This window comes from Girardinichthys multiradiatus, chromosome 12 (assembly GCF_021462225.1).
Source record: "Girardinichthys multiradiatus isolate DD_20200921_A chromosome 12, DD_fGirMul_XY1, whole genome shotgun sequence".
Lineage (NCBI taxonomy): Eukaryota > Metazoa > Chordata > Actinopteri > Cyprinodontiformes > Goodeidae > Girardinichthys > Girardinichthys multiradiatus.
Genome location: NC_061805.1, coordinates 20,814,738 through 20,842,507, shown reverse-complemented (window position 1 = coordinate 20,842,507; position 27,770 = coordinate 20,814,738). Strand labels below are relative to the sequence as shown.

General features: G+C 40.3%; 2 protein-coding genes across 4 annotated transcripts; both read right to left on the bottom strand.

Annotated features, from left to right (window-relative positions):
* Positions 1–650: 650 nt before the first annotated feature.
* On the bottom strand, positions 651–26,770 carry si:dkey-88e18.2 (interleukin-12 subunit beta). Of its 3 annotated transcripts, XM_047380674.1 has the most exons (9): positions 8,351–9,328; positions 8,054–8,135; positions 7,687–7,935; positions 7,444–7,546; positions 6,233–6,423; positions 5,474–5,622; positions 5,259–5,369; positions 2,220–2,343; positions 651–1,525 (listed from the first exon to the last, which is right to left on the bottom strand). In XM_047380674.1, exons 1-9 carry the CDS (start codon positions 8,351–8,353, stop codon positions 1,521–1,523), a joined length of 1,017 nt encoding a protein of 338 aa, XP_047236630.1. In that variant the 5' UTR covers positions 8,354–9,328; the 3' UTR covers positions 651–1,520. The 3 variants fall into 3 exon arrangements, with proteins under 3 accessions (XP_047236630.1, XP_047236629.1, XP_047236628.1); XM_047380673.1 differs by having other exon boundaries at positions 8,054–9,328; XM_047380672.1 differs by lacking the exons at positions 651–1,525; positions 2,220–2,343; positions 8,351–9,328 and adding exons at positions 26,091–26,425; positions 26,517–26,770 and having other exon boundaries at positions 3,268–5,369.
* On the bottom strand, positions 16,454–17,216 carry LOC124877458 (uncharacterized mitochondrial protein AtMg00860-like). Its single transcript, XM_047380675.1, has 2 exons — positions 16,646–17,216; positions 16,454–16,580 (listed from the first exon to the last, which is right to left on the bottom strand). Exons 1-2 carry the CDS (start codon positions 16,934–16,936, stop codon positions 16,563–16,565), a joined length of 309 nt encoding a protein of 102 aa, XP_047236631.1. The 5' UTR covers positions 16,937–17,216; the 3' UTR covers positions 16,454–16,562.
* Positions 26,771–27,770: the final 1,000 nt, after the last annotated feature.

Genomic DNA, 27,770 nt, shown 5'->3' with positions numbered 1-27,770 from the left:
GTCTTCCCCCGGGGATCCTGATACTGGTGGTGGAGTCGGAAGGAGCTTGAAGCCTGATGGTGGAGATGGGGTGGAGGAGGGTCGAAGCTCAGCTGAAGATCAGGAGATAAGAAGGTCTTTTAAAGCAAAGCCTGGAGGGATGATTGGCTGAAGAGGAATGTAGATCAGGAATTCATCGGTTGGAGCGGAGAACGTGGTGGAGTAGTTAGACAGAGCTGGGAGTGGAGGGGAGTCTTCCAAGTTGAATTGTTGTCAAAACTCCATTTCAATTAAACAATGTAAATCAAAAAATGTTAGACAAGGTATTGGTAATTTTGTTTCAATTATTTTCCTTTCTTTTTCGGTCAGTAGGCTGCATAATATATGCTGTTTTGTCATCTTTTGTCAATTTCTCAGAAATGTAGAAAGGATTCAAATGGTTTTGTTTTTATAAAAGAAAGTGTCTTATTTGTTGTATTTGATGCATTTTTTAGTTTGACATTTTTTTTCATTTAAAACCTAAAAATACTTTAGTAACTAATGTTAATGCAGTAATCAAATGCTTAAGATTACAGGATGACAATGTAATGTGGAAATATTTGTCATGGTAGAGCAATGAATAATATTAGGGTTAGGTTTACATTCTTCTGAAAAAAAAACAAGACACACTGTAAATGTCTATTATTAATTTATTTCAACATATGGATATTTAATAGCAGTTTTAACTGTGCTATGACTTTCAGGTAATATACAGATCCATTCAATAAATGTAATAATTATTGAAAAGTGCAGTAGCTCGATTGATTACACACAAACTGAAGTACTTTATTGTTGTTAATTATGATTTTCCACTTACAGCTAATGAAAACTCAATATTTAATATTAGAATATCACATGAAATCCATAAAAAAAACTTTTTTAACACAGAAATGTAGGATTTAATATACATACATTTATTCTCAATTAAATTGCTGAAATTACATTGACATGTATCAATGTAATGATTGAGAATTTCAGACTGGGTGGGACAGTGGATAGGGACAGGAAAAAGTTAAAGGTCCTGATGAGAACTCCTTCCAGCTGGTCAGCGTAGCCCCTCAGCAACTGTCTGTGGACACCGTCGGGTCCAACAGCCTTCCTCATCATGACAGGCTGCAGTGTGCACCTCACCTCATGCTCCTCCACAGTGAGGGTGAAGCTTCTGTTGGCTGTAGGATGTAGTGCAGCTGCTCGTGGCAGCACCACCTCCAAGCGGGAAAAGAGGAGGTACAGCTCCTCTAAAACCGAGGTATTACCATCAGTAGCACTGAGGTTGGTCTCGTAGTTGGTGAGGTGCTGGATCCCCTGCCACGCATGCCTCGCCATCCAGGGCTTCTTGCTGGTGTAGACCTGGGTGCATTTTCAACAGCAACAGTGTCTAAGCAGGTCTGTGAATATCTCCAGATCTGGGTCTTCAAAAATCTACCTGTTAGTCCTGTCAAAGCTGTCCTGCAGCTGCTTCAGGGCATCATCTGGACATTTTTTTGTGATGACATAAGCAGTTATCCTAATGGGGGCAGAAGCATGAATTTAAAAAACAGGGACAGACTGGCTCTCCTAGCCTTAAAACCAAGCTTGATGTTGCTTTAGACCTTGTCCAGTTTGTAAGCTCCTCTGGTAGCACACTTTACATGCTTGTATACTGGCAATAATATTGTTGTTTTATGCCACAACTGTAAGGGGGAGGGGGGCAGGGTGCAAAAAACTCCATGACTAATGATGTTCCTCAGTTCATACATTTCTGGTGGGTGGAATTTGTTTGTATCATACAAGTTTCCCAGCTTCATGCAAACCACAGACGGTCAAAAAAATTCCCAGTCTATGCATACTGGTCACCAACCTGTAAGTGACTTTATATAGACTGCTCGTGTTTTATTCCTTTCCTAATTTGTCTGCTTTTACTAAGTTTCCTAAAATGTCTGACTGTGAGCCATTACTCTCAACGCATCGTATTGCTCGTATTCTGAAACCAAATAACTGCAATAAAGCTAATTGATTTTACTAGTTGTTCACTCGTTTAATGTAGCAAGTCAAAAACCAAACAGTTTGGATAATCTGCGATTTGTAATTGATAAACTAAATCAGTGTTTTTTTATGTGTTGAGTCTGACTTGCTAATCTACATAATTTATTTAAATTTATTATATCAAATGTGTATACCTGCAAATTTGTTGTTGCACTGCATATCTCTGTGAAAAATACCTTCATTTTCAAAGGCCTTGACTTCGCTTAGCATCTTTTGTTCTTTCCTCCATTTTCTTCTTACAGTGTTCCAAGCACCGGGAAGGCAGCTTGGATTTTTTTTGCATCGGCATGAGTTCCTCACCTGTAATGAGGTAACAACAGATTAGTTATTGAAATTATATTGAAACAGCATGGAAACTGAAAATTTGGTTGTCAAAATTCCTTGAAACCATGACTTAAAACATCTTGAAATTACAAGGTGGGGAATTTTCGCATTGCACATTTTTTGTGCTTAATCTTTTTAGAATATTAGCATGATCTATTTTTCAAAAATGATTAGATGGGCTTCTTTTCAGATGAGTGTAAACCTGGAAAATAAAACTAAAATCAAACAACCACCACAGTATTATATGAAACCTAAATTTATGCTAGCAAAATAAACATTTGCTGCATATTTCTGTGTGGCAGTTTTAACGAGAGGGATAAGGCCACTGAGAATGAAATTAACACAACAAAAGAGAATACATTAGCAATTTACCCATAGTTTGCTTTATTTTTAAATTGAAGAGATGGCATATTTTTTGCAAGAAAGTAAAATCATAAAGTGACTTAAATGGAAAAAACTGACATTATCATAAATTTAAATGTCTATTTTTCTGCTTTAATATTTCAATGGATACAGTGCCTTGCAAAACCATTCATACCCCTTGACTTTGTTTTTGTCTTTGTTACATAAAAAACATAAATTTAGTTCATATGAAAGACCAGGACAAAGGAGTGCACAATTGTGAAGTTGAAGGAAAAGAATATGTGGATTAGAAAACACTTTTCCTTAAAACAAAAGTTGATCTTTGAAGGCTTCAAGGATCTACAGAACATGAGTAAAAAAACAAAATGGCATCATAAAGACCAAGGAACACACCAAGAGAAGTCTAATCAGAGAAGCAGTTAAGAGGCCCGTGGAAACTCCAGATTAGCAGCAGAGATCAACTGCTCAGGTGGGAGAATATTTTGACTGGACAACTATTGGTGGTGCACTCTCCAAGTCTGGCCTATAGGGAAGAGTGGCAAGCAGAAAGGTTTTGGTAAAGAAAGCTTCAAGAAGTCTCATTTCATTTGGGGATCATAGTTAACAGGTGGAAGAAGATACTCTGATCGGATAAGACCAAAATTTAACTTTTTGATCAATATGCAAAATGCTATTCATGACAAGAAACTAACATTACACATCGCCCTGAACACACCATCTTGACTGTGAAAACATGGCAGTGGGAGTATTTAGATGTGGGGATGCTTTTTCGTTCATTGGGACATGGAAAAGCTAATTCCAGGGCAGTCTTGCAAGTAAATCTGTCAGAGGCTGCGGAAGATTTGAGACTAGGTTGGAGGTGCGCCTCCCAACAGAACACTAACCCCAAACATATAGCTAGGGCTTCAATTGAACGGTTTAAATCAAACCATTATTATGGCCCAGTCAAAGTACAGACCTAAATCACATTAACAAATGGTGGCTGGGCTTGGACTATTTTGCAGCAAAGAATGAGCAAAACTTTCATTCTCTAGGTTTGCAAAGTTTAACGAGATATAGCGAAAAAAAAACTCACAGGTGTAACCGCAGCAAAAGGTGATTCTACAGTAGGGGGGGGATGAATACGAATGCACGTTAAACGTGTTAGATTTTTTTCTGCTGCTCTATAACATAAAATATATTGAAGAGTGCGGTTTTAAAGAGACAATATGTGAAGAAGTTAAAGAGGTACAATCACTTTTACAAGAAACTGTAAATGATTAGTGACTAAAATAGTGTCTATTTTTGTGTCTTGGAAAGTGCGCTACCTTTTTAAATATTAACAGAAAGTATTTTATTTATCATTGATTTCAAATTTGGTTCAACAACCTCATCTGTAAATGATGAGGTTGATTTTAACACCTTATGAAGACATATGAATAAACAAATTATTTGGTTTCACTGAGAATTACTTTAAAGGGGAATTTCTTTGCGCGTCGAGCCATTAACTCATGCAAGCATGACATGGGCAATACACAAATGAAGAAGGAACATGTATAAGGAAGGAAACAGAAAGCTATTTTAATTGTTTGCTTTGCACTGCACAAACCCGCAAAAATACACAGAAACACCAACACATGTACAGAAATAACAGAGACAAGAAGCACACATTGTGATGTCAGACACTGAAGAAGACTTCTCCAGCAGACATGTAAGGTTAGACTTCCCCAGACATTTTTTTTCCTTCTACCTCATTTAACCCTCACAAAGATGTGTCGCACTCCACATTAGGAATGAGTGTTTTGTAATCTATTAAATAAATACATTCTTAAAATACTTAAATAAATAGGTTGCGAACACAAGTATAGTTAGTATAATAATAAAAATATATATTCTATGACATGAAACAGTTTTTTTCTGACCACATGGCTGGTCAAGAGTTTTAAAGAGAATTTGATTTGGGTCCCTCTTCAGGCTATGAACATCACCACCAACAACATTTAATACAGATTTGGTCAAATGTGGGAGAGAAGGCCAAGTTTAATTGGCTGAGCTCAACAGCAATCCTTGATTAGTGGTTATTATTTGCTGAGATGTATTTGAGAACAAACCAACCTCCAGCGCAAGAAAAAGATTAAACTTGTAGTCTCAGATTGCAACAATCAAACAGTAAGTATTATTTCTTGTACTTTGACCAAGTAAACTTGCCAATTTCCTTAAATCCTAAATCACAATTTTAAACTATTTAAAATCAAATTTAATAGTACTGTCTTTTTCAATCGAAAGTTTTTTGATCTACGGTCTGTATAAAATTGAAGCATAGGAGCCCCTAGATGGTTTGGGGACCCTAAGCATTGGTTTAGTTTACTTATATCTTGGACCAGCTCTGTCTAAACCATCATTATTTGATCATACATGTAGGCAGAAGAGTACATCATTAAAATCCTTCATAATAGACATGAGAAGCCACTGCACACTTGTGAAAAACACAAGAGCATATAAAGAGTACAAGCTGACAGAATTTGGATTAGATAAATTCAGTGGGTTACATTTTTCCACGGAGTCCACTGACTCCAAGGTGAGAGCACCAGGGGATCTCTGCAGCGGACCCTCAGCTTGCTGATCCTCTTCGGTATCAGAGAAGACAAAGAGCGCTCAGTCTGAAGTCAAACAGAAACCACAATCAGATGACAAAAGGCAACAGAAAAAAACACAAGAAAGCTCTGAAACCCAAGGCTGTGATTGAGAGTCAGGTTGTGTTTACCCGGCCATCGTCTCTGAGCACGTATTCAATCTCATGCTGCAGACTGAAGAAGCTGTAAGGAGTTGACCAGCTGGACGGTGGCTTGATGTTGACGCTCAATTGCTGCCCCACCACCTCAGAGCTGACAATCTGGGGGCTGTCAGGTACAACTGCAGAGGTAGAAAACCAAAGCAGAAGCATGAACATGGCGAAACACACAATGTTTCTAAGTGAAATTTATGGTGATCAGTTAAGGCTTGAATAGTTAAGGCTTGATTTCCTCTTTGGAATTAGAAATCAACTTCAATGAAAAAAAAAGAAAATGTACACACCTTAATGATACATGATATTCTTTGATGTAACTTTTAACTTTAAACATGTCGAAGGACATCTGTTTTAATACTTAATTAGATCTGCAGTCACTGTCCCAAGGAAACTGTTAGCAAGGTGTGCTCCAAATCGGACTTTTTGATCTCACACATCTTGACAAAAACAAGACTAAATAAAGACACTGAAAGGGAATAATTGGATGAACTCTAACACATTTTTTCAACCACATGTAGACATAAATAGATGTCTTTATATGGGTAACTTTTAAAGTTTCACCTTTCAAAAACATTTACACATGGTTTAGATGGTAATATCATTGTGTCTGTCGTTTCAATAAAGTTTTGCTCAGTTTGGGGCACTTTGATGGCCATAGTTTTTTAGGATGTTGTAAACCTGCTCAAAGTCATCCACTGAGTTCTTCAAATTATTGCTTATTTTGACTCAACTCACCAATATCTCTGAGATAAAACAGTTTGGTTTTCCTGAGGAGGAAGTGGTTATTGATGGCCTCAGCGGTGACCTCCAACATGCTGCTTTCCTCAGCAAATGGTGAGAGGTTGTGGTAGAGCTCAAACTGGAATCCCTCATTCCCGAGCTGGCCACTGCTGCTCACCCACTGACATGATCTCTGACCTTTACTGCTGTAGAAGTAACCAATACTACAAACATTAGATGGGATATAATCTCAAATTATGAGATCAAATAATGACGCCCTACAGCACATTCTAAAATTATGTGTATAAAAACCTTAAAACATTATGTGTATTAAAACCTTAAACCTTGGAGATATGTTATTTCCCTTAATCGCATAGTAAATTATGATCTAACGAAAGATATGGGCAATTTCAGGCCAGTAACTATTCTCCTCTAGTCATTTCCTAGCTTATAAAATTTTATACACATTTTCCTTTCTTCCGTGGCATATTTCTTTTGTCTTTCACATTTTGAATATTGGCTGAGTAAGAAAGGCTTTTGCACCATTTCATATATATGCCCCAAGAAAACAGATTATCATGAATTACTAATTCAACGTTCCTAGACACTCTAATCCACTTGAAAACAAAAACTAAATTATACAGTTGCAGTATTTAAGCTTTTTAATAATTGTTGACTGTAGTAATGTCAAAGTTCAGGTTAGCAGCCTTTTTTTCCATACCATCTTTTCAATCGTATGCCCCCTTTTTCCTGACTTATGAAGATCCACAACTATTTGGTTTACTTGAAAGACATACTCCTGTCTTTGTTATTTTCAAGAGGTCCTTAAAGAGCCTCTGTGTCATGTAATATTTATAACCCAGGGCAGCATGAAGTTATGAATTGCTTTAGTTATTTAGTTCAAATGCCCCTACACATCCAGATCAACTCAAAAAAAGTAAATGTATGTATATTAACTTGTTTTATAGAGCTTGTTATTGCACCAGTAATTGTGTCAAAATCAAATATTTATCAACGTTTGAGTCCCTCTTCTCCACCTGCACTAACTACATGTGTTCAGTTTAAGGGTTAGATTAAATTTCATTTTAGTGTTAGATCATGCCACAACACTAGAAAATGAAATTAATGCATGGCTTTTTACACATCTTTTCCAGGATTGACAATAACCGTGTGAAGAGCTCTTTTCATACAATAAATGTGGTCTCTTTAACTTTATTATTCTTTACCATTCAGGGCCAATTCCAAGGCGCACCACTGCATATCTGCTGTTAGTCCAGCTGCAGCTGAAGTTACAGTCATAGGACTTTGCATGGCAAGTGAGCAAAGAATCTGTAATAATACACAATAAGAGTGAGTGCAAGTACAACCAAAAACAACACCATACATGTATCAACTATCTGTGATCAGCCCAGCCACCCTGCCTGTTTTAATTAGATACCGAAGCTGTTGGGTACAGAGTTGTAACCCACCTATATCCTCTCCTTCCTCAGTCCCCTGTAGCAGATAAACGGATGACAATTTTGCTTTCCCTCTCCAGCAGCTGTATTCTCCCAGCAGGGGTGTATCCACCTCCTTCACAATTAGATTTTTGCCCTTCTTCTCAAAATGGTCTTCAAAATAATCGACATCTTCATCGTTCAGCTTCCATGTCACAGGTCCAGCAGTAGGTGCACCGCAGGTAAGGGTGACAGAATTTTCATTTATTTTGGCCAGAACAACTGCACAGATTAAGAAAGATGAACACAAAGATGTGTTCAATTAGGTAAATTTGAATCACTTTAAATTAGATGCAAATAAATATTGCAAAAGTGTGTAAACTGAAAATGAAAGACCCACCGTTTTGTGGAAAGTGCTTGAGGTCTTGTGCTGCAGTTATGCTCATCAGCAGAAACCCAGCGATCCATGACAATAAGGTCATCTGACAGATTGAGTGACAGTGAGACAGAGGAAACATTCTGCAAATTATGTAATCTTTAACAGGAAAACAAGTATGTCATTGAATTGTAATTAAAAGGGTTTTGTAATAAAGTTGCCAACACAACCTATATTAGGATAATTTGATAGTTAAAATATTTTATAGCTAAACTTAGCTTAGAAAAGCAACTAATTGTTTTATTTTTAGTCTTTACTTACCATTTGGATGAAGTTGCCCTAAAGTCAGGCTGAAAAGGTAAAATCGCAGAAGTTCAATGAGAGTGATTCTGGTGATGTTTGCTTTAACCACTCACAGAGAATGATTTTTATAGCGTGCCATGAAGCATACATTGTCACCTCCCTTAACACCCACTTATCACACCTTTTTTTTGATATGCGACAGAAACTGACCCACAGGGTGTTGATAAAAGCCTGCAGACAGCCATGGTCGAATGTGCATTTCCTCTATTCAGCTTTGCAAGTCAAATTTCACAAACACATATCTGAGTTTTGACTAAGATAAAAAAAGATGCAGATAAGGAACGTGGGTGTTTAAATGATATGGGGTTTGCCACTGTCCAGTGAGGTAAAATACATAAGTTTTCTTTATAAATGGCAAATGATGGAAAATGCTTTGATTTCCCCCAGTTTTAGATTTTATAGCTATAGTTACTGTTATAGTTATAACAGTTTTAAAAAAGGCAGAACTTCTGTTTGTTACTTCCCAATTAAGAACTATTCAACTTACTGTCACTGTTAAAGTAAATCATCCTTTTCAAAGCATCCTTTAAAAACAAACATTTTAGTATACAGTACTGTGAAAAACTATTTGCTTCCTTGCAGATTTTGTCACTTAATCACTTAAACAAAACCTGTCTGACAATATGAACTACGCAAGAAGTTCTTAAATAGACAACACATCATGCACCGATCTGAAGAAATGAAAGAGCATGAGGAACAAAGTCACTGAGATCTGTCATTTTGAAAAGGCTTACAAAGCCATTTTTAGGGCTTTGGGACTCCAACTAACCGCAGTGAGAGCTATTATCCACAAATGAAGGATACATGGAACAGTGGTGAAACTTCAAACTTTTCCCTGAATAAATTAAATCATCATTTGAAAATGTTATTTTGCAGTTACTCTAATTTTCTTTGTCTGATATTTAAATTAGCTTGATCTAATAAAGTGCTTTTTTTAATGAAAAAAAAAAAATAACCATAGGAGATAAATAAGCCGAAAAATATCAGATACCTAAATCTAACTCAGAATTAATCCTTTTGCCATTAACAATCATTAGAAAAGATAACAGAAATCCTCCCCTCCATTGGCGTTCCCCCAACATATAATACAAGCAACATCCAAAGAACATGACTTTGGACTGGAAAAAAAAAGAGGGACTGGCAACAGAATTTCCCCACCACATGGGGCAACCCTTCTTTGCATGGCAAAATGTCAACCAGAATGAAAAGAAAACAGAAAGAGAGCCTCATTTGTTTATCCTCACTTATAGTCATTACGTTTCTGTCATGCTTGTGAGGTGGTTGCACAAGGATCCACTAATACAAAATTAATATTCGGTGTTGTCGTTTTTGTTCCCCCCCTTCCTCTTTCCTGAGTAAATTGGCCACCTTCAGTAGAACATGCACGATGTAAATATGTTCCTTAGCCATGTGTGTAAAGTCGTTTTGGTCAGTGACGCATAAATAACTGTGGGTAAAGTTTCAGTTCCCTCTAAACCTAAATAGCTTTAGTCATATCTGAGTTGGGAAACAGAGATGTTAGAGTGCAAAAATTCAATACCTTTATGTACAAAACACAAAAAACATAACATTACAATAAACAAATCTGTTTAAACTTTCTTGTTTAGTGCTCTACAAAGAATGTGACAATGTTTCCAATTTCACCAACAAGTCCAGGGTTATGCTCAACCTATTCAGCTTGTATGGACTCACAGAAGACAAGAGTGCAACTTAATATATGCAACACAGCCAAATATTAGGATCAAAAGCCCCCCAAAACAACTGGAACATGTTCTTGCTACTAATATCACATTTGATATAGGCACAACTATAAGACAAGTAACATTGAGGACTGTATTGTTAATATCACTACCAGAGAATGTTTCAATACAACTTTCCTTACCACAGTTTTACCAGCAAGTGGGCCTCCCACCATTGTGCAGAAAAGTCTTAGGTTGTTGCCAGCATCTGATCTTGTTACAATAATGTAACAAAGATTTTCTTTTTAAAAACAGACTGTCCACACCGGCAAACTTACTGAAAAGCTTTTCTGTCTCAGAATCTGTCCTGTAAGGATTCTGAGAAACCACTTTATGAAATTGACCATAAATGGATGGTTGCTGAGGAGTTATCACAAAGAGATTCCAATAATCTCAACAACTCAACTTCTGTCACAACCAACGCCCCGTCAAATTATGCACATTCAAATATTTATATATATTTTTTTTTTTATATTTTCTCAATTGATAGCTAAAAGTCTTTTGAACATTTAATCCTTAGTTTTCTCATCCAAATTGCAAAGTACTAAAACCACTTATGTTTGTTGTTTTATACAGTCCACCAGGTCGATATTCTCAATTTTTAGACCAGTTCTCAGACTTTTTATCTGATTTAGTGTTAAATACAGATAAGATCATTATAGTTGGGGATTTTAACATTCATGTTTAAACTGAAAGTGAGCCTAAATATAGCCTTTAATGCTATCTTAGACTTAATTGGCTTTGCTCAAAACATTAGCAAAGCTACCCACTTGTGTCTTCATTTTCTGGACCATGTACTGACATTTGGCAATGGATGTAATGAAATAACAATATTTCCTCATAAACCCGTCCATGTCGGATCATTTTTTAAGTCATCTTTGAGTTCAATTTAACTGAGTACTCCACACCTGAAAGACCACTTTCACTCTCTTCGCTACATTCTCACACTACTCTCCAATTTTGCATTATTTGCTGTTATTTCAGCTTTTAACTTTGTTCTCTCTTTTCTCTTCCTAGAAGCTACACCTGGCCTGGCCATTATCACAGAAAAACACAGATGAGGGCAATAGTTTTGTTTCTTCCCCTTCACAAATTGATTTTCTTGTTCATAGTGTTACTTTCTCACTGCGTGGTGCATTAGACAATGTAGCCCCCCTGAAAAAGATGTTAATTATTAATAGGAGACTGGCTCCCTGATTTAAATCAGAGCTGCACTCTTGTAAGCACAATGTTAGAAAATTGGAAAGAAAATGGTGCTCTACACACCTAGAGGACTCCTGCCTAAGCTGCAAAAATAGTCTACTTGTCACGGCTTGTGTAGCGGAGGACCCTGGAATGCAGACAGACAGGAAGCATGACGGGAAGTACAAGGTTTTAATCATAAGAAAAACACAAACTCACTCATAAGAGGAGGCTGGAACAAAAAAATAAACAGGCATAGCATGATCCGTAACTACTGGCTGAAAACTAGGTGATATGATCCGAAAAGGAATAAACACAACAGAGGTGTATATATGGAGCAAGAACAAGGTGAAATGAGGAGACTGATTTACTTAGTGCAGATGAACCAAATAAAGTTAATTGACAGACAGGATAGAACAAAACATGGCTGGAGCAAAACAGAAATTCAAGGATACAAACTAATAGAAACATAACTAGAAAAACATGAAACTAAAGCATAACCAGATCCAAAAACCTAACTTGACAAAACACGAACTAGAAGACAAAAACTAAAGCATGACCAGGAAAATAATAAACAGAAGCATGATTCAAAACCTTAACTGTGATGATCTGTTTGAAGAGCTGCTGTCAGGTTTCAGAGCTCATCATAGCACAGAAACAGCACTGGGGAAAGTCACCAATGATATCCTCATGGCCTCAGATAATGGGCTTGTGTCTGTACTTGTCCTCTTAGATCTCAGTGCTGCATTTGATACAGTCAATCAAAATATTCTCTTAAAAAGGCTGGAGGTGCTGTAGGGATCAGGCGAACAGCACTAGGTTGGTTTAAATCTTATTTGTCTGACAGATTCCAATTTGTTCATGTAAATAATCTTTAAACTCCAGGGTTAATTGTGCCACGGGGTTCAGTGCTTGGGCCAATTCACTTTACTATATAAATGCTTCCAACAGGTAAAATTATCAGGCATCATGGGATAAATTTGCATTGTTATGCGGATGATACTCAGCATTATTAATCCATAAATCCTGATGAGCCCAACTAGTTTGCCAGACTACAAGCATGTCTTGAAGATATAAAAACTTGGATAACTTAAAATTTTCTGCTTCTAAATTCAGACAAGACAGAAGTTGTCGTCTTTGGACCGGAGTATTAGAAAAAGAAACAGCTGTCATGATTTAAGGGTGTTTTGGTTTTAGTTATTCTTATTTCTAGTATATGCTTTTGGATCTTACTTTTTTTTAATATATATATATATATATATATATATATATATATATATATATATATATATATATATATATTTATATATCCTGTCATCTGCAGAAATACTCGGAAGATTCTGCAGTCGTGGGGTGGATCAGAGATGGACAAGAAGCTGAGTACAGGACGGTGGTGGACCGCTTTGTGGCATGGTGTGGAAACAATAATCTCATCTTGAACGTGACTAAAACAAAAGGAGAAGATTGTAGATTAAGAGAAACAGGAATAAGTCAAAAACTATTTCTATCATGGGAGAAGAAGTGGAGGTGATGGAGGAGTATAAATACCTCGGTGTTCACCTGGACAACAGACTAGAGTGGAGATGCAACTGTTAAGCTGTCTACAAGAAGGGACAGAGCAGACTGTACTTCTTGAGGAAGCTTAGGTCCTTTGGTGTTTGCAGCAAGATGCTGCATATCTTCTATAAGTCTGTTGTGGAAAGTGTGATCTCTTCTGCCATCATCTGCTGGGGAAGCAGCATCAGAGCCAGGGACTTAAAAATCTCAACAAGCTGATAAAGAAGGCTGGCTCTGTTCTGGGGACTCCTCTGGAACCTCTGGAGATCATTGTGGAAAGAAGGACCCTTCATAAAATGAAGAACATTATGGAGAACCCTGAGCATCCTCTTCATGAGACTGTCCTACAACAACAGAGTTTCTTCAGTCAGATGCTTCTTCAGATCTGCTGTGAGACGGACGCTACAGGAGATCCTTCCTGCCCACAGCCATCAGCATCTACAACGGCTCTTTGAAGAAACCTGCATAATATGAGCTTCAACAAAATGTAATGTCCCTTTGGGATCAATAAAGTATTTTTGAATTTGAATATGGTATAAGCTTGTCATGTCCAGGGATTGATCCACTCCAGACCACATTCCTTAACCTTCCATAAACCTTTTTTCCACACTAAAAACAATCATAGAAATCATCTTAACTATAGTAGAACTTCAAACATAAACATGATTTAAACTAAGCAATGATAACTTATATACATTTTTCCAACAGGTATGAATAGTTTTGAATAGTCTTGAGCTTAACTGTATTTTGTGTGTACAATGCTACACTACATTGAATAATATACATTGCCAGGGACCCATGCCACAGGTTTTCACTGCGTCAAAAATTCTTCAATGACGTTTTTTCATTTGTACCTGATCTTTGTATTTAACTTTGGACTGTAACTGACTGAGACCTAATGAATCTGAAATCTAAATACTGCAATGAACAGTCAACTGGCATTATTGACCAAAACCCAGTTTAAAATTGTATATTCTTATTCCTCCAGGGCTCAGCTTCAGGCTGAGTAACCACACCTCAACTGCCAATGTTATTAGTAGTGTACCCCAAGGTTGTCCTTAGCCCACTACTGTACACCTAGTACCCCAATGACTGCACTGCACTCCAATCTACAGCACAAATATTATCTCGGCTTGATAGAGGTTTTTAATTTCAATCTGACTTTATCCTGGTTAAATAAACGTGTAAAGGTTCAGGACGGAGGACCCAGAATTTCAGCCAGAAACAGAATAAAAGTTAAACGATTTATTCAGGAGCAGCGCACAAATACTCAGGACTCCACCAGCCGGGAACGGAGAGGCAGGTTAGTGGCTTGAAAAAGCTTAGGTAAATATATATGATTCCAAAGAAGCCACCCACCTTAACAGAGTCCGTGTAGGACGGAGGAATCAGAATAGGCTCCTTTGCGGGGTGCGGTCCTGGCAGTCTCCAGACCGGGAGGATCGGTGCAGAACACGCCGCAGCCAGAAGTCGGATTGCCGACAGGGGAAAAGATCCAAGGCTCGGTAGTCAAGGGGAGGCAGTAACTGGGTGAAACCAGGGAGGCAGACTCAGGCAGACAAATCCAGGGGTGAGGCAGGAGGCTTTGGTCGAGAAGCAGAAACAAGGTCGTAATCCAGAGGCGAGAGACATCCAATGAGGGTCAGGCAAGGCAGGGAAATCCAAGATGCGAAAAGTGGTCAAAAACGTGGTCAGGCAGGAAGGAATGCTGGACATCTACTAACTGGTAGGTTTTTGAAAATCTGGCACTGTCTGCCTGTCTGAGGGCTGAATATAACTGCAGAAAAACAGGTGCATGGCATGATTGATTGCACTCCAGTGCAGCAGCAGACAGGTAAAGCAGATTAGCCGATTACATGAAGACAGAGCAGGCAGACGGGCCAGAATCATAACAAAAGGTTAAATGAAAATTTATAAATTTGCTGATTATACAACCATATTGGGGATCATCTCAAATATTCAACAAAGACAAGAAGCATACAAGAAGAACTTGTCATTCAACAAAATGAAAACAAAGGAAATGACTACTAACTAAATGAAAAAAAGCCTGCAAATAATTATTACAGGGCCCTAGGCATCAACAGAGAGAATGAGGAATGTGTCACAAGTTTCAAATTACAGGGAGTACCCATATTAGAAGACCTGGGCTGGAGCAGGAACACCTAACACCTCATCGGAAAGGCACAAACACAATAACATCAAGAATATAAAAAAAAAAAAGACGAGGCACGATGTAGGGCTTGACCCGGGACACATGAAAGGTGGGGTGGATTCTCATAGATCGGGGCAGTTTGAGACGGACGGCCACAGGATTCACGACCTTGGAGATGGGGAATGGACCAATAAAACGGGGCGCCAGCTTACGGGACTCCACCCGCAGAGGAAGATCCCGTGAAGACAACCAAACCTTCTAACCCGCCCTGTAGGCTGGTGCGGGTAAACGACGGCAGTTGGCAGCACTAGACTGGACCCTCGACATCCTGACCATGGACCTCCTGGCCCTCCTCCAGACACGTTGGCATCTCAAGGCTGCAGCGTGGGCCGAGGGAACGTCTGCCTCCCTTTCTTGGACCGTGAACACAAGGGGCTGAAATCCAAAAACAACATGGAAGGGAGAAAGACCAGTGGTGCTAGATGGAAGAGTATTCATAGCATGTTCAACCCAAGGCAGATTGTGCGACCACTTCCTGGGGACAGACTCACATAGAATACGGAGTTAGGTCTCCACTTCCTGGTTTGCCCTCTCGGTCTGTCCATCCAACTGCGGGTGAAAAGCAGAGGACAGGCTGACTGATACACCCAGCAAGGAACAGAACTCCTTCCAGAAATGGGAAACAAATTGTGGTCCCTTGTCAGAAACAATATCCAAGGGAACACCATGGAGACGGAAAACCTCACGTGCCACCACCTCCTCCATCTCCCTGGCCGACGGCAGCTTTTTGAGAGGGACCAGATGGACCATCTTGGAGAACCTGTCGATTATAGTCAATAGAACTGAGAAACCATTAGACTGGGGCAACCCTGTCACAAAGTCCATGGCAATGTGAGACCAGGGGCGTGAAGGGATAGGGAGAGGGAGCAACAGCCCCGAGGGCGGTCGGCGGGACGGCTTGGCCTGGCAACATTGGGAACAGGCAGCAACAAAATCTGTGACATCCTTGAGCAGGGAAGGCCACCAAAACTGGGATCGAACCACCCGCAGCGTCCTGCGGATTCCAGGATGGCAAACAAAACGAGACTTATGACAGAACTCTAGTACCTTGGGAACCAGGTGTTCTGGAACAAACAGACGATCCGCAGGGCAAGACGTGGGAGCAGGGAGGTCCCCGGTGGCATCCCTGACCTCTCGTTCCAATTCCAACATAGTCATGGACAACCTGACAGATTCCGGGAGAATGAACTCCTCCACTCCACTGGTCCCCAACTCAGAGGTCTCCTGAATTCTAGACAGGGCATCTGGTTTCATGTTCTTGGTTCCGGGTCTAAAAGAGAGTACAAAATTAAACCGTCCATAAAAAAGAGCCCACCTGGCCTGCCTGGAGTTTAGGCGCTTAGCCGTCTTCAGATACTCCAAATTCTTATCGTCAGTCCAGACAAGAAACGGCTCCTTCGACCCCTCCAACCAGTGCCTCCACTCCTCAAGAGCCAGCTTGACTGCTAGGAGTTCTCGATCCCCCACATCATAGTTGCGTTCAGCATGGGACAGTGATCTGGAGAAGAAAGCACAAGGGTGAACCCGGCCCTCTGGGGATCTTTGGCTTAGGATCGCACCTACCCCAGTGCTGGAGGCATCAACCTCAACGATGAATTGCCTTTCTGGGTTGGGGGACCGGAGAACTGGAGCAGTGGTGAATAATTTCTTGAGCTTGACAAAGGCCTCCTCTGCCTGATCATTCCATTCAAACCTGACCTTGGGAGAAGTGATGGCGTGAAGAGGGGCAGAAACCTGGCTGTAGTTGCGAACAAAACGGCGGTAGAAATTAGCAAACCCCAGAAACCTTTGTAGCTGTTTGCGATCTAAAGGTGTAGGCCACTCAGAAACCGCCTTAACCTTGGAGGGATCCATAATGACTTGATTGGGGGAAATTATGAACCCAAGGAAGGAAGTGGAGGTGGTGTGAAATTCACACTTCTCAGCCTTGACAAATAAGTGATTCTGGAGAAGGCGGAGAAGAACAGACCGGACATGCAGTTTTGCGTCTCCTGGTCTTGTGAGTAAATCAAGATGTCATCAAGGTACACAAACACAAAATGCCCCACCATGTCCCTCAAGACATCATTAACCAAAGCTTGAAATACAGCAGGGGCGTTGGTTAGGCCAAAAGGCATGACCAAATACTCGTAGTGGCCGGTGGGGGTGTTGAAGGCTGTTTTCCACTCATCGCCCTCTCTAATGCGGACTAAATGATAAGCATTAAGTAGGTCCAATTTAGTGAAGAACCTGGCCCCCTGAATGTGGTCAAAAGCTGAGTTCATGAGTGGAAGGGGGTACCGATTCTTGACCGTGATCTCATTTAGCCCTCTACAGGTCCTTCTCAAAAAATTAGCATATTGTGATAAAGTTCATTATTTTCTATAATGTAATGATGAAAATTTAACATTCATATATTTTAGATTAATTGCACACTAACTGAAATATTTCAGGTCTTTTATTGTCTTAATATGGATGATTTTGGCATACAGCTCATGAAAACCCAAAATTCCTATCTCACAAAATTAGCATATTTTATCCGACCAATAAAAGAAAAGTGTTTTTAATACAAAAAACGTCAACCTTCAAATAATCATGTACAGTTATGCACTCAATACTTGGTCGGGAATCCTTTTGCAGAAATGACTGCTTCAATGCGGCGTGGCATGGAGGCAATAAGCCTGTGGCACTGCTGAGGTCTTATGGAGGCCCAGGATGCTTCGATAGCGGCCTTTAGCTCATCTAGAGTGTTGGGTCTTGAGTCTCTCAACGTTCTCTTCACAATATCCCACAGATTCTCTATGGGGTTCAGGTCAGGAGAGTTGGCAGGCCAATTGAGCACAGTGATACCATGGTCAGTAAACCATTTACCAGTGGTTTTGGCACTGTGAGCAGGTGCCAGGTCGTGCTGAAAAATGAAATCTTCATCTCCATAAAGCTTTTCAGCAGATGGAAGCATGAAGTGCTCCAAAATCTCCTGATAGCTAGCTGCATTGACCCTGCCCTTAATAAAACACAGTGGACCAACACCAGCAGCTGACACGGCACCCCAGACCATCACTGACTGTGGGTACTTGACACTGGACTTCTGGCATTTTGGCATTTCCTTCTCCCCAGTCTTCCTCCAGACTCTGGCACCTTGATTTCCGAATGACATGCAGAATTTGCTTTCATCTGAAAAAAGTACTTTGGACCACTGAGCAACAGTCCAGTGCTGCTTGTCTGTAGCCCAGGTCAGGCGCTTCTGCCGCTGTTTCTGGTTCAAAAGTGGCTTGACCTGGGGAATGCGGCACCTGTAGCCCATTTCCTGCACACGCCTGTGCACGGTGGCTCTGGATGTTTCTACTCCAGACTCAGTCCACTGCTTCCGCAGGTCCCCCAAGGTCTGGAATCGGCCCTTCTCCACAATCTTCCTCAGGGTCCGGTCACCTCTTCTCGTTGTGCAGCGTTTTCTGCCACACTTTTTCCTTCCCACAGACTTCCCACTGAGGTGCCTTGATACAGCACTCTGGGAACAGCCTATTCGTTCAGAAATTTCTTTCTGTGTCTTACCCTCTTGCTTGAGGGTGTCAATAGTGGCCTTCTGGACAGCAGTCAGGTCGACAGTCTTACCCATGATTGGGGTTTTGAGTGATGAACCAGGCTGGGAGTTTTAAAGGCCTCAGGAATCTTTTGCAGGTGTTTAGAGTTAACTCGTTGATTCAGATGATTAGGTTCATAGCTCGTTTAGAGACCCTTTTAATGATATGCTAATTGTGTGAGATAGGAATTTTGGGTTTTCATGAGCTGTATGCCAAAATCATCCGTATTAAGACAATAAAAGACCTGAAATATTTCAGTTAGTGTGCAATGAATCTAAAATATATGAATGTTAAATTTTCATCATAACATTATGGAAAATAATGAACTTTATCACAATATGCTAATATTTTGAGAAGGACCTGTATAGTCGATACATGGTCTTAAGGAGCCGTCTTTCTTGCCAACAAAGAAGAACCCAGACCCAGCAGGAGATGAAGAGGGTCGAATAATTTCTGCTTTTATGGAGTCATCTACGTACTTCTTCATGGCCTCATACTCCGGCCCGGACAATGGATAGAGGCGCCCCCTAGGGGGGAACGTACCTGGGAGGAGTTCAATGGCACAATCATAAGGCCTGTGGGGAGGAAGTGCCGTGGCCCGAGACTTGTTAAACACCTCATTCAGATCATGATATTCTGGGGGAACCTTAGACAGGTCAGGATAAGTCTCTTCTATGGCGTTATCAGGAACGGACAAAATTCTGGCGGAGGACAAACAGGAAGCTGAACAGGCCCTAGACCAACCCAAAATTTCTTGGGCCTGCCAGTCAATGTGAGGGTTATGTCTCTTAAGCCACGAAGCTCCCAGAACAATGGGTAACTGAGGTGAACTGATAATGAGAAAGGAAATTTCCTCCTGATGATTTCCGCCAAGGACCAGACCAACCTTATCAGTTCTCAGATGGGAGCTGGAGAGGCGATGTCCGTCCAGGGCCAGGATGTTATGGGTGTCAGGTGTAGGAAAAAGTTCAATTCCAAGACTCTTAGCAAAAGCCTCGTCCATGAATTCTGTGTCCGCTCCAGAATCAATAAAAACGGACACCTGGTGAGAAACAGAGGAGACTAGGACGTTAGCAGGAAAAGTTAATGAGGAGACAGACAGCAGACTACGGCTCAGTAGAGTACCCCTCACCTCTACTGAGCCGGCCCTTTTAATGGACACTTGGTGACTGTGACCTTGGCCCCCGCAGTAAAAGCACAGGTTCAGCTGTCGGCGGCGTGAACGTTCCTCTACCGAGATCTTGGTCCTCCCTATTTGCATAGGTTCAGGGTCAGATCCTTTTAAGTCCTGGGGGGGGAGAGATCAGAGGCTCTGGGCACCACCCAGAGCTCCGAGCTGAAGAGGACTGAGCCCCCCCCTGACGCCTCTCCCTCCCTCACTCACTGAGTCTGAGGTCAATTCTAGACGCCAGGTTCTCCAATTCAATAAGGGTGGAGGGATAATCTCGAGTAGCCAGTTCGTCCTTAATCTTATCATTTAATCCTTGCATAAAGGCATCCATTAAAGCTTCCTCATTCCAGCTACTGTCGGCAGCCAGCAGATGAAAATCGATTATGTAAGCCGTCACACTCTTATCTCTCTGCCTCAAGGACAACAACCCCCTGGCGGCCTCCCGACTAGGAAGGACCGGATCAAAAACTCTGATGAGCTCCTTAGAAAAGGCTGAATAGGAAGCGCAGGAGGCGGAGCCATTCTGCCACTCAGCTGTGCCCCACTGTTTGGCTTTGCCAGCTAAAAGGGAGATGACAAACGTCACTTTAGAGCGCTCAGTGGGGAAAGAGGACGGCTGTAATTCAAAATGTATCTCACACTAAGTAAGGAAAGCCCGATACTGGTCGGAATCCCCCTTGAATAATTCCGGGGGAACCAGTCGGGGTTCTTTCACCATGAGAGGTACGGCAGGAGGGCTGGGCGGAGCTGGCTGTAAAGGTGCCTGAGTAGAAACAGGGGACATGGATCGCAACATGGTGATAATCTCAGTCATACCAGAATCAAGACAAGCGATGGAGTTATCCACACAGGCGCGCCACTGCTGTGCTGGCGAGGGGTCCATTATGGCCAGATTTTCTCTGTAAGGTTCAGGACGGAGGACCCAGAATTTCAGCCAGAAACAGAATAAAAGTTAAACGATTTATTCAGGAGCAGCGCACAAATACTCAGGACTCCACCAGCCGGGAACCCGGGATCAGTGGGAACGGAGAGGCAGGTTAGTGGCTTGAAAAAGCTTAGGTAAATATATATGATTCCAAAGAAGCCACCCACTTTAACAGAGTCCGTGTAGGACGGAGGAATCAGAATAGGCTCCTTTGCGGGGTGCGGTCCTGGCAGTCTCCAGACCGGGAGGATCGGTGCAGAACACGCCGCAGCCAGAAGTCGGATTGCCGACAGGGGAAAAGATCCAAGGCTCGGTAGTCAAGGGGAGGCAGTAACTGGGTGAAACCAGGGAGGCAGACTCAGGCAGACAAATCCAGGGGTGAGGCAGGAGGCTTTGGTCGAGAAGCAGAAACAAGGTCGTAATCCAGAGGCGAGAGACATCCAATGAGGGTCAGGCAAGGCAGGGAAATCCAAGATGCAAAAAGTGGTCAAAAACGTGGTCAGGCAGGAAGGAATGCTGGACATCTACTAACTGGTAGGTTTTTGAAAATCTGGCACTGTCTGCCTGTCTGAGGGCTGAATATAACTGCAGAAAAACAGGTGCATGGCATGATTGATTGCACTCCAGTGCAGCAGCAGACAGGTAAAGCAGATTAGCCGATTACATGAAGACAGAGCAGGCAGACGGGCCAGAATCATAACAAAAGGTTAAATGAAAATTTATAAATTTGCTGATTATACAACCATATTGGGGATCATCTCAAATATTCAACAAAGACAAGAAGCATACAAGAAGAACTTGTCATTCAACAAAATGAAAACAAAGGAAATGACTACTAACTAAATGAAAAAAAGCCTGCAAATAATTATTACAGGGCCCTAGGCATCAACAGAGAGAATGAGGAATGTGTCACAAGTTTCAAATTACAGGGAGTACCCATATTAAAAGACCTGGGCTGGAGCAGGAACACCTAACACCTCATCGGAAAGGCACAAACACAATAACATCAAGAATATAAAAAAAAAAAAGTCACTACAGAATTACACTGCAGAGATGACATTGACCTATGGTTACAAGATCTGGTACTCAAGCTGCACTAAAGCTGGATTGGAACTACAGTGGGGAGAACAAGTATTTGATACACTTCCGATTTTGCAGGTTTTCCCACTTCCAAAGCATGTAGAAGTCTTTAATTTTTTATCACAGGTACTCTTCAACTGTGAGTGACAAACTCTAAAACAAAAATCCGGAAAATCACTTTGGGTGATTTTTGTGAATTTAATTAGCATTTTATTGCATGACATCAGTATTTGATCATCTAACAACCAGTAAGAATCCCGGCTCTCACAGACCTGTTAGTTCTTCTTTAAGAAGCCATGCTGTTCTTCACTCATTACCTGTATTAACTGCACCTGTTTGAACTCATTATCTGTATAAAACACACCTGTCCACACACTCAATCAAACAAACTCCAACCTCTCCACAATGGCCAAAATCAGAGAGCAGTGTGAGGACATCAGGGATAAAATAATAGACCTGCACAAGGCTGGGATGGGCTACAGGAAAATAGCCAAGCAGCTTAGTGAGAAGACAACAACCCTTGGAGCAATTATAAAAAATATAGAAGAAGTTCAAGTTGACGGTCAGTCTCCCTCGGTCAGGGGCTCCATGCAAGATCTCGCCTTGTGGGGCATCAATGATCATGAGGAAGATGAGGGATCAGCCCAGAACTACATGGCAGGACCTATACAATGACCTGAAGAGAGCTGGTACCAGTCTCAAAGAAGACCAGTAGTAACACACTACGCCGCCATGGATTAAAATCATGCAGCACATGAAAGGTCCCCCTGCTCAAGTCAGCGCTTGTCCAGGCCCGTCTGACGTTTACCAATGACCATCTGGATGATCCAGAGGAGGAATGAGAGAAGGTCGTCTGATGAGTCAAAAATAGAGCTTTTTGGTCTAAACTCCACTCGCCTTGTTGGGAGGAAGAAGAAGGATGAGAGCAACCCCAAGAACACCATCTGTACCATGAAGCCTGGAGGTGGAAACATTATTCTTTGGGGATGCTTTTCTACAAACAGGACAGGACGACTGCACCGTATTAAGGGGAGGATGGATGGGGCCATGTATCTGGAGATCTTAGCCAAAAACCTCCTTCCCTCAGTAAGGGTATTGAAGATGGGTCGGGGCTGGGTCTTCCAACATGACAACGACTTGAAGCACACAGCCAGGGGGAGTAAGGAGTGGCTCCGTAAGAAGCATCTCAAGGTCCTGCAGTGGCCTAGCAAGTCCCCAGACCTGGACCCAATCCAAAATCTTTGGATGGAGCTGAAAGTCTGTATTGCCCAGCGACAGCTCCGAAACCTGAAGGATCTGTAGAACATCTGTATGGAGCAGTGGTCCAAAATCTCTGCTGCACTGTGGGAAAACCTCATCAAGATCTACAGGAAACGTCTGATATCTGGAATTGCAAACAAAGGTTTCTGTACCAAATGTTAAGTTTTGTTTTTCTGATGTATCAGAGTCTTATGTCGTGTGATAAAATGGTAATTAATTACTTAAAAATCACACAATGTAATTTTCTGGATTCTTGTTTTAGATTTTGTCATTCACAGTTCAAGAGTACCTATGATAAAAGTTTAGGCTTCTACATGCTTTGCAAGTGGGAAACCTGTACAATTAGTAGTGTATCAAACACTTGTTCTCCCCACTGTACTTGCAGAGAAAGAAGGCCTTATAATGTCCACAAGTGTCCAAAAATGGCCAGGACTGATCTTCCTCAAATGTGTACACCAGAATCATGTTGCCTCTGGTGCAGAGCTTGATCAGCATTGGCAACAGGTGGGCAAGAGTGCATCAACATGCACAGCCACATGAAGAACTTTAGACAAGGGTCTTGTAACAAGAAGGGCAGCAAAGAAACCCCTTCACCCCCCAAGAAAAACATCAAGAACAGACTAAAATTCTGCTGAAAGTACACAGATAAACAGAATATTGTTACTAAATTCTTTATCTGAATATGTGTTTAGGATATCTGGAAGATTATTATAAAAAGTAAGTGTTACCATGAGTCCAAATAAAATGCTTTGGAACAAAGTTTGAGTCCCTGTAACTTTCTGGAAAAACTACTAATAATAGATTTTATATTGTAAAGACACATCCAACCAGAAGCCAATAAACTAATGTTTCAAAAGGAAAACGAGAACTTAAAAAAAGTTTTCCCTAGTAAATATTTGACATTTGTGTAAAAACAAATACATAATGGTAATTTTAATTCTTCCCATCCAATCTATTACATTGTCTCTGACACTTCAAAAATGCCCAGACAAATACTAAGCATTTAAGAGCACTCAAGGGAACAGGGGTGTCTGGCATATTCTACACAAAAAATACCATACCTAAACAGGTCTAAGTTTTGTCCGACCAGAAGCAACAACAAATATTTAAATAAAAAAAAGGAAATAACCTTGAGTTTTGTTAAATTTCATTGTTTACAATTTAGGGGTATCCCAGTAAATCTGTTTCCTTATTACATTAAAATTGAGGTCTTCTGTTGTAGATTTTACAGATCGTTATCCTCATATCATTATTGCCTTAGGCCATAATGTTATGAGGCTAACAATATTAGCATTTATTTACAAGTATATATTTTTGAAGTTTTGTAGCCAAACATATTTGCAGTCAACGGTGATTAAAATCAATATATATATAAAACTAAAGACCCAGCCATTTCAAATTATTGATTTTTCATTACATTTCTGTATTTTCCAATCTTGCTCCTACAGCTCAGTTAAAAAACATTCTGCATCTAGTATGTTTGTTTTAACAACAGTGAACTGTGTAAAAGGTTTCTGGGTTAATTCACCATCCCACCAACTGTCATTTTGTTCCAAACGACCCATTTCGTACCAATTTACTTACCCATTATTATCTTTATTTTTAAGTATTTTGATTAATCATAAAAATGCTCAAACATCTTGCACAATACATTTTTTTATGTGAATTTTTAAATCTTGCTGAAAAATAAAATAATAATAAAAAAGAACAATACGAAAGATGAACAATAGAAAACTACAAAGAATATTTACACATTGAAAGGAGCAGGTAGAAGTATAAACATATTTAATTGTACATCACTGTTATTGTATATGGTTTTCTGGAGATTCTACATTACACCTAGTTATTATGGCTATGATCCCTGTTTATTACAGTGCTTTGTGTTCAAACCAAAATAAATGAGTAACCTCCTGCTAGTAGATATTTATTGTAGTCATATATCACAATACCTTACCGTGGACTATTGGCAGGAGATGATTGTTTGCAGTACATTCCGTTGAGTTCTGTCTTATTAGTGCACAAAGCTCAAATGCTTTGGTCTAAGGTCCAGAACAGTCCTTAAGAAAACGCTTTCAGCTAGTAAAGAGTGGCATTGTATTAAATTGGTTTTCAAACTATCTTACTGGAAGAACCCAGTGAGGTTCAGGAAGTTAACGCAGCAGATGACCAGAACTATGCAGCTTTAGGAGTGTAGACGGGTGTTCCTCAAGGGTCCCAATACAGACCCTTGAAGAAGGGTAGGTAAATGTGTTCACAAACTCTCTATATTGTTTAATTTAAATAAAAATTATTTGAATCTTTGAAGAGGCCTATATGCTTTTATAGTTTGTGTTTATGCAGATACAAAATGACAGTGTACAGAAGTCCCAATAGACAGTCAAAAAGAGAAACTGGATATGGTATATCAAGTGGAACAGCTAACACTATTGCAAAATGTATTAGTTGTCAAAATAACACCATTGTAACTTAGAAGAAAAACTTAATAGTGAAATTACTGGAGGTAAGGTTTCACATTAAACACACAGTCACCTCAAATATTGTTCCAGTGTACAACTGCTGGTCTTTGGAAAGTTATTTCCGTAGTTCCATGGTCACATAAACTACTTTTCAAACAAATGCTCCTTATGTGGGCAATGATCTCCATACTGATCTTAGATTCATTAAAACCATTTTATTTATTTATTGCAGAAGCAAGTGATACAGACAAACTCTTTTGCCTATACTTCAGTGTCCAACCAGATCTTAAAAAAAGATTCCCTTTGACCTCTAACAGAGAATGATAGTTTCTCCAGAATATAAATCTCCTGAACAATTTTGAACCCCTCCTCTACTGTAGGTGCTTCAGGTTTAACCATTTTCTGGTGAATTTCTGTTTACTTTCTGCAAGCAGCATTAACAACAATTTTTTTTATCTTTTAGAGTCCAATTATCAAATGGAATGGCCCCTAGATAACGCACTTCACATTTACAGGGGATTCTCTTGGTAAAAATGTTATTTAAGTGATTACCTACCTGCTCCCAGAAAGGTTTATTCACTGGACAGCGCCAGAAAATAAGATGACGATTTCCCTCGTTTGTCCCACAGAGTCTCCAACAGCTGCCTCCTCTGCCCAGATACTTTTTCTGAGCTGGAGTTTCAAAATACCTAACAGTGTTTTTCCAACAGAACTCTCTCCATGTGTTGGAGCTCGAGGTCATCCAGTGTAGTTAATTGATCTTTTCCCAGCCTTCAGAAGAGATGGTCAAATCGCCTCCTTTTATCCATCTGTTTCTTATGTAGTCCGTGTCACTTTGTTTAGAAGCTTGAATACCATTGTATAGTATAGAAATAGGTTTCTTGCGTGAACCTGATTTCAACAGAGACAGGAACACATTAAAAAGTTCCGGTTTAGCTGTTTCCCAATTATCTCGTATGTCATGATTAAAGTAGGCCCCAACCTGTAGATATCTGTAGAAGTTGTCCTTTTCCACCCCGTTAGACCTCTGAAGTTCCTCAAAACTCTGAAACTCCCCCTTCTGGGTAAATGTATAGTAAATGGTTAATCCTTTTAGAATCCATGCCTTACATCTCCCATCATTCTTGTTTGGTTTAAAAGCTGAATCAAATGCACACCATCTGAGTATTCTGATCTGATTCTCTAATTAACAAGTTCTAACTATCTTTCTCCAGGAGACTAACATTGTGTGTAGCATTGACTCCTGTGGAATTGTCAGCGTCTCTTGTACATCCTTGTCCATTAACACTGATATTAAAGGTATTTTTTCCACCTTTGTACCCTCGATATCTTTCCTTCCAGCATCGTAAGATGCTGAGCAAAGACATATCACTGGTCTTAATTGAGCTGCAAGATAAAAGTCCTGTAAGATGGGAAGGGCCAGTCCACCCATCTCCTTCTTTAATTGCAGCATTCTATTTCTCACTCTAGTCTTTTTCCATTGCCAAATATATTGTTATAATAATCTATTCTATTCCATGATGTGCTTGTCTGCTATCTGAATAGGTAAACATTGAAATAGATATAGAAAGCGTGGCAGCACGTTCATCCTGACCGATTCTATTCTGGAATATAAATTTGAAAAGGGGATCAAATTCCATCTCTGTATATCTGATTTCAGCTTTGAGATCAAGGGACCATAGTTGGCATCAAAAATCCTGGATAAATTCTTGGACAATGTGACCCATAAGTATTTTATGGAGTCCGCTTCCCAATTCCATTTGTACAAGCTTTTGATTTTGTTCTGTGGGTTGTAATTTATCGGTAAAACTTGAGTCTTGGTAATGTTTATCTTATAACCCGATAATGAACCATACTCCTCAATCATCCCCATAAGTTTGGGTAGAGTCTGAGCTGGCCTTGTTATAGTTAACAATAAATCATCCGCAAACAATGACAGTTTTTGCTCCCCTGATGGCATCTGAAGTCCTGCTTTATCTGACCTCTGCCTTATCCACTGACTTAACGGCTCTATGAAAAGGTCAAAGAGGAGCGGTGAAAAACAACATTCCTGTCTTGTACCTCTTTCCAAACAAAGGGATCAGAAATATCTCTGCTAAATTTTATCCTAGCAGATGGTTTATGGTATAATGCTGCAATTACATCAATTATGGTCTGGTAGAACCCATACCTGGACATCACTTTATGAAGGACCACCTGACCGAGTCAAAAGCCTTCTCTGCATCCAAACTTACTA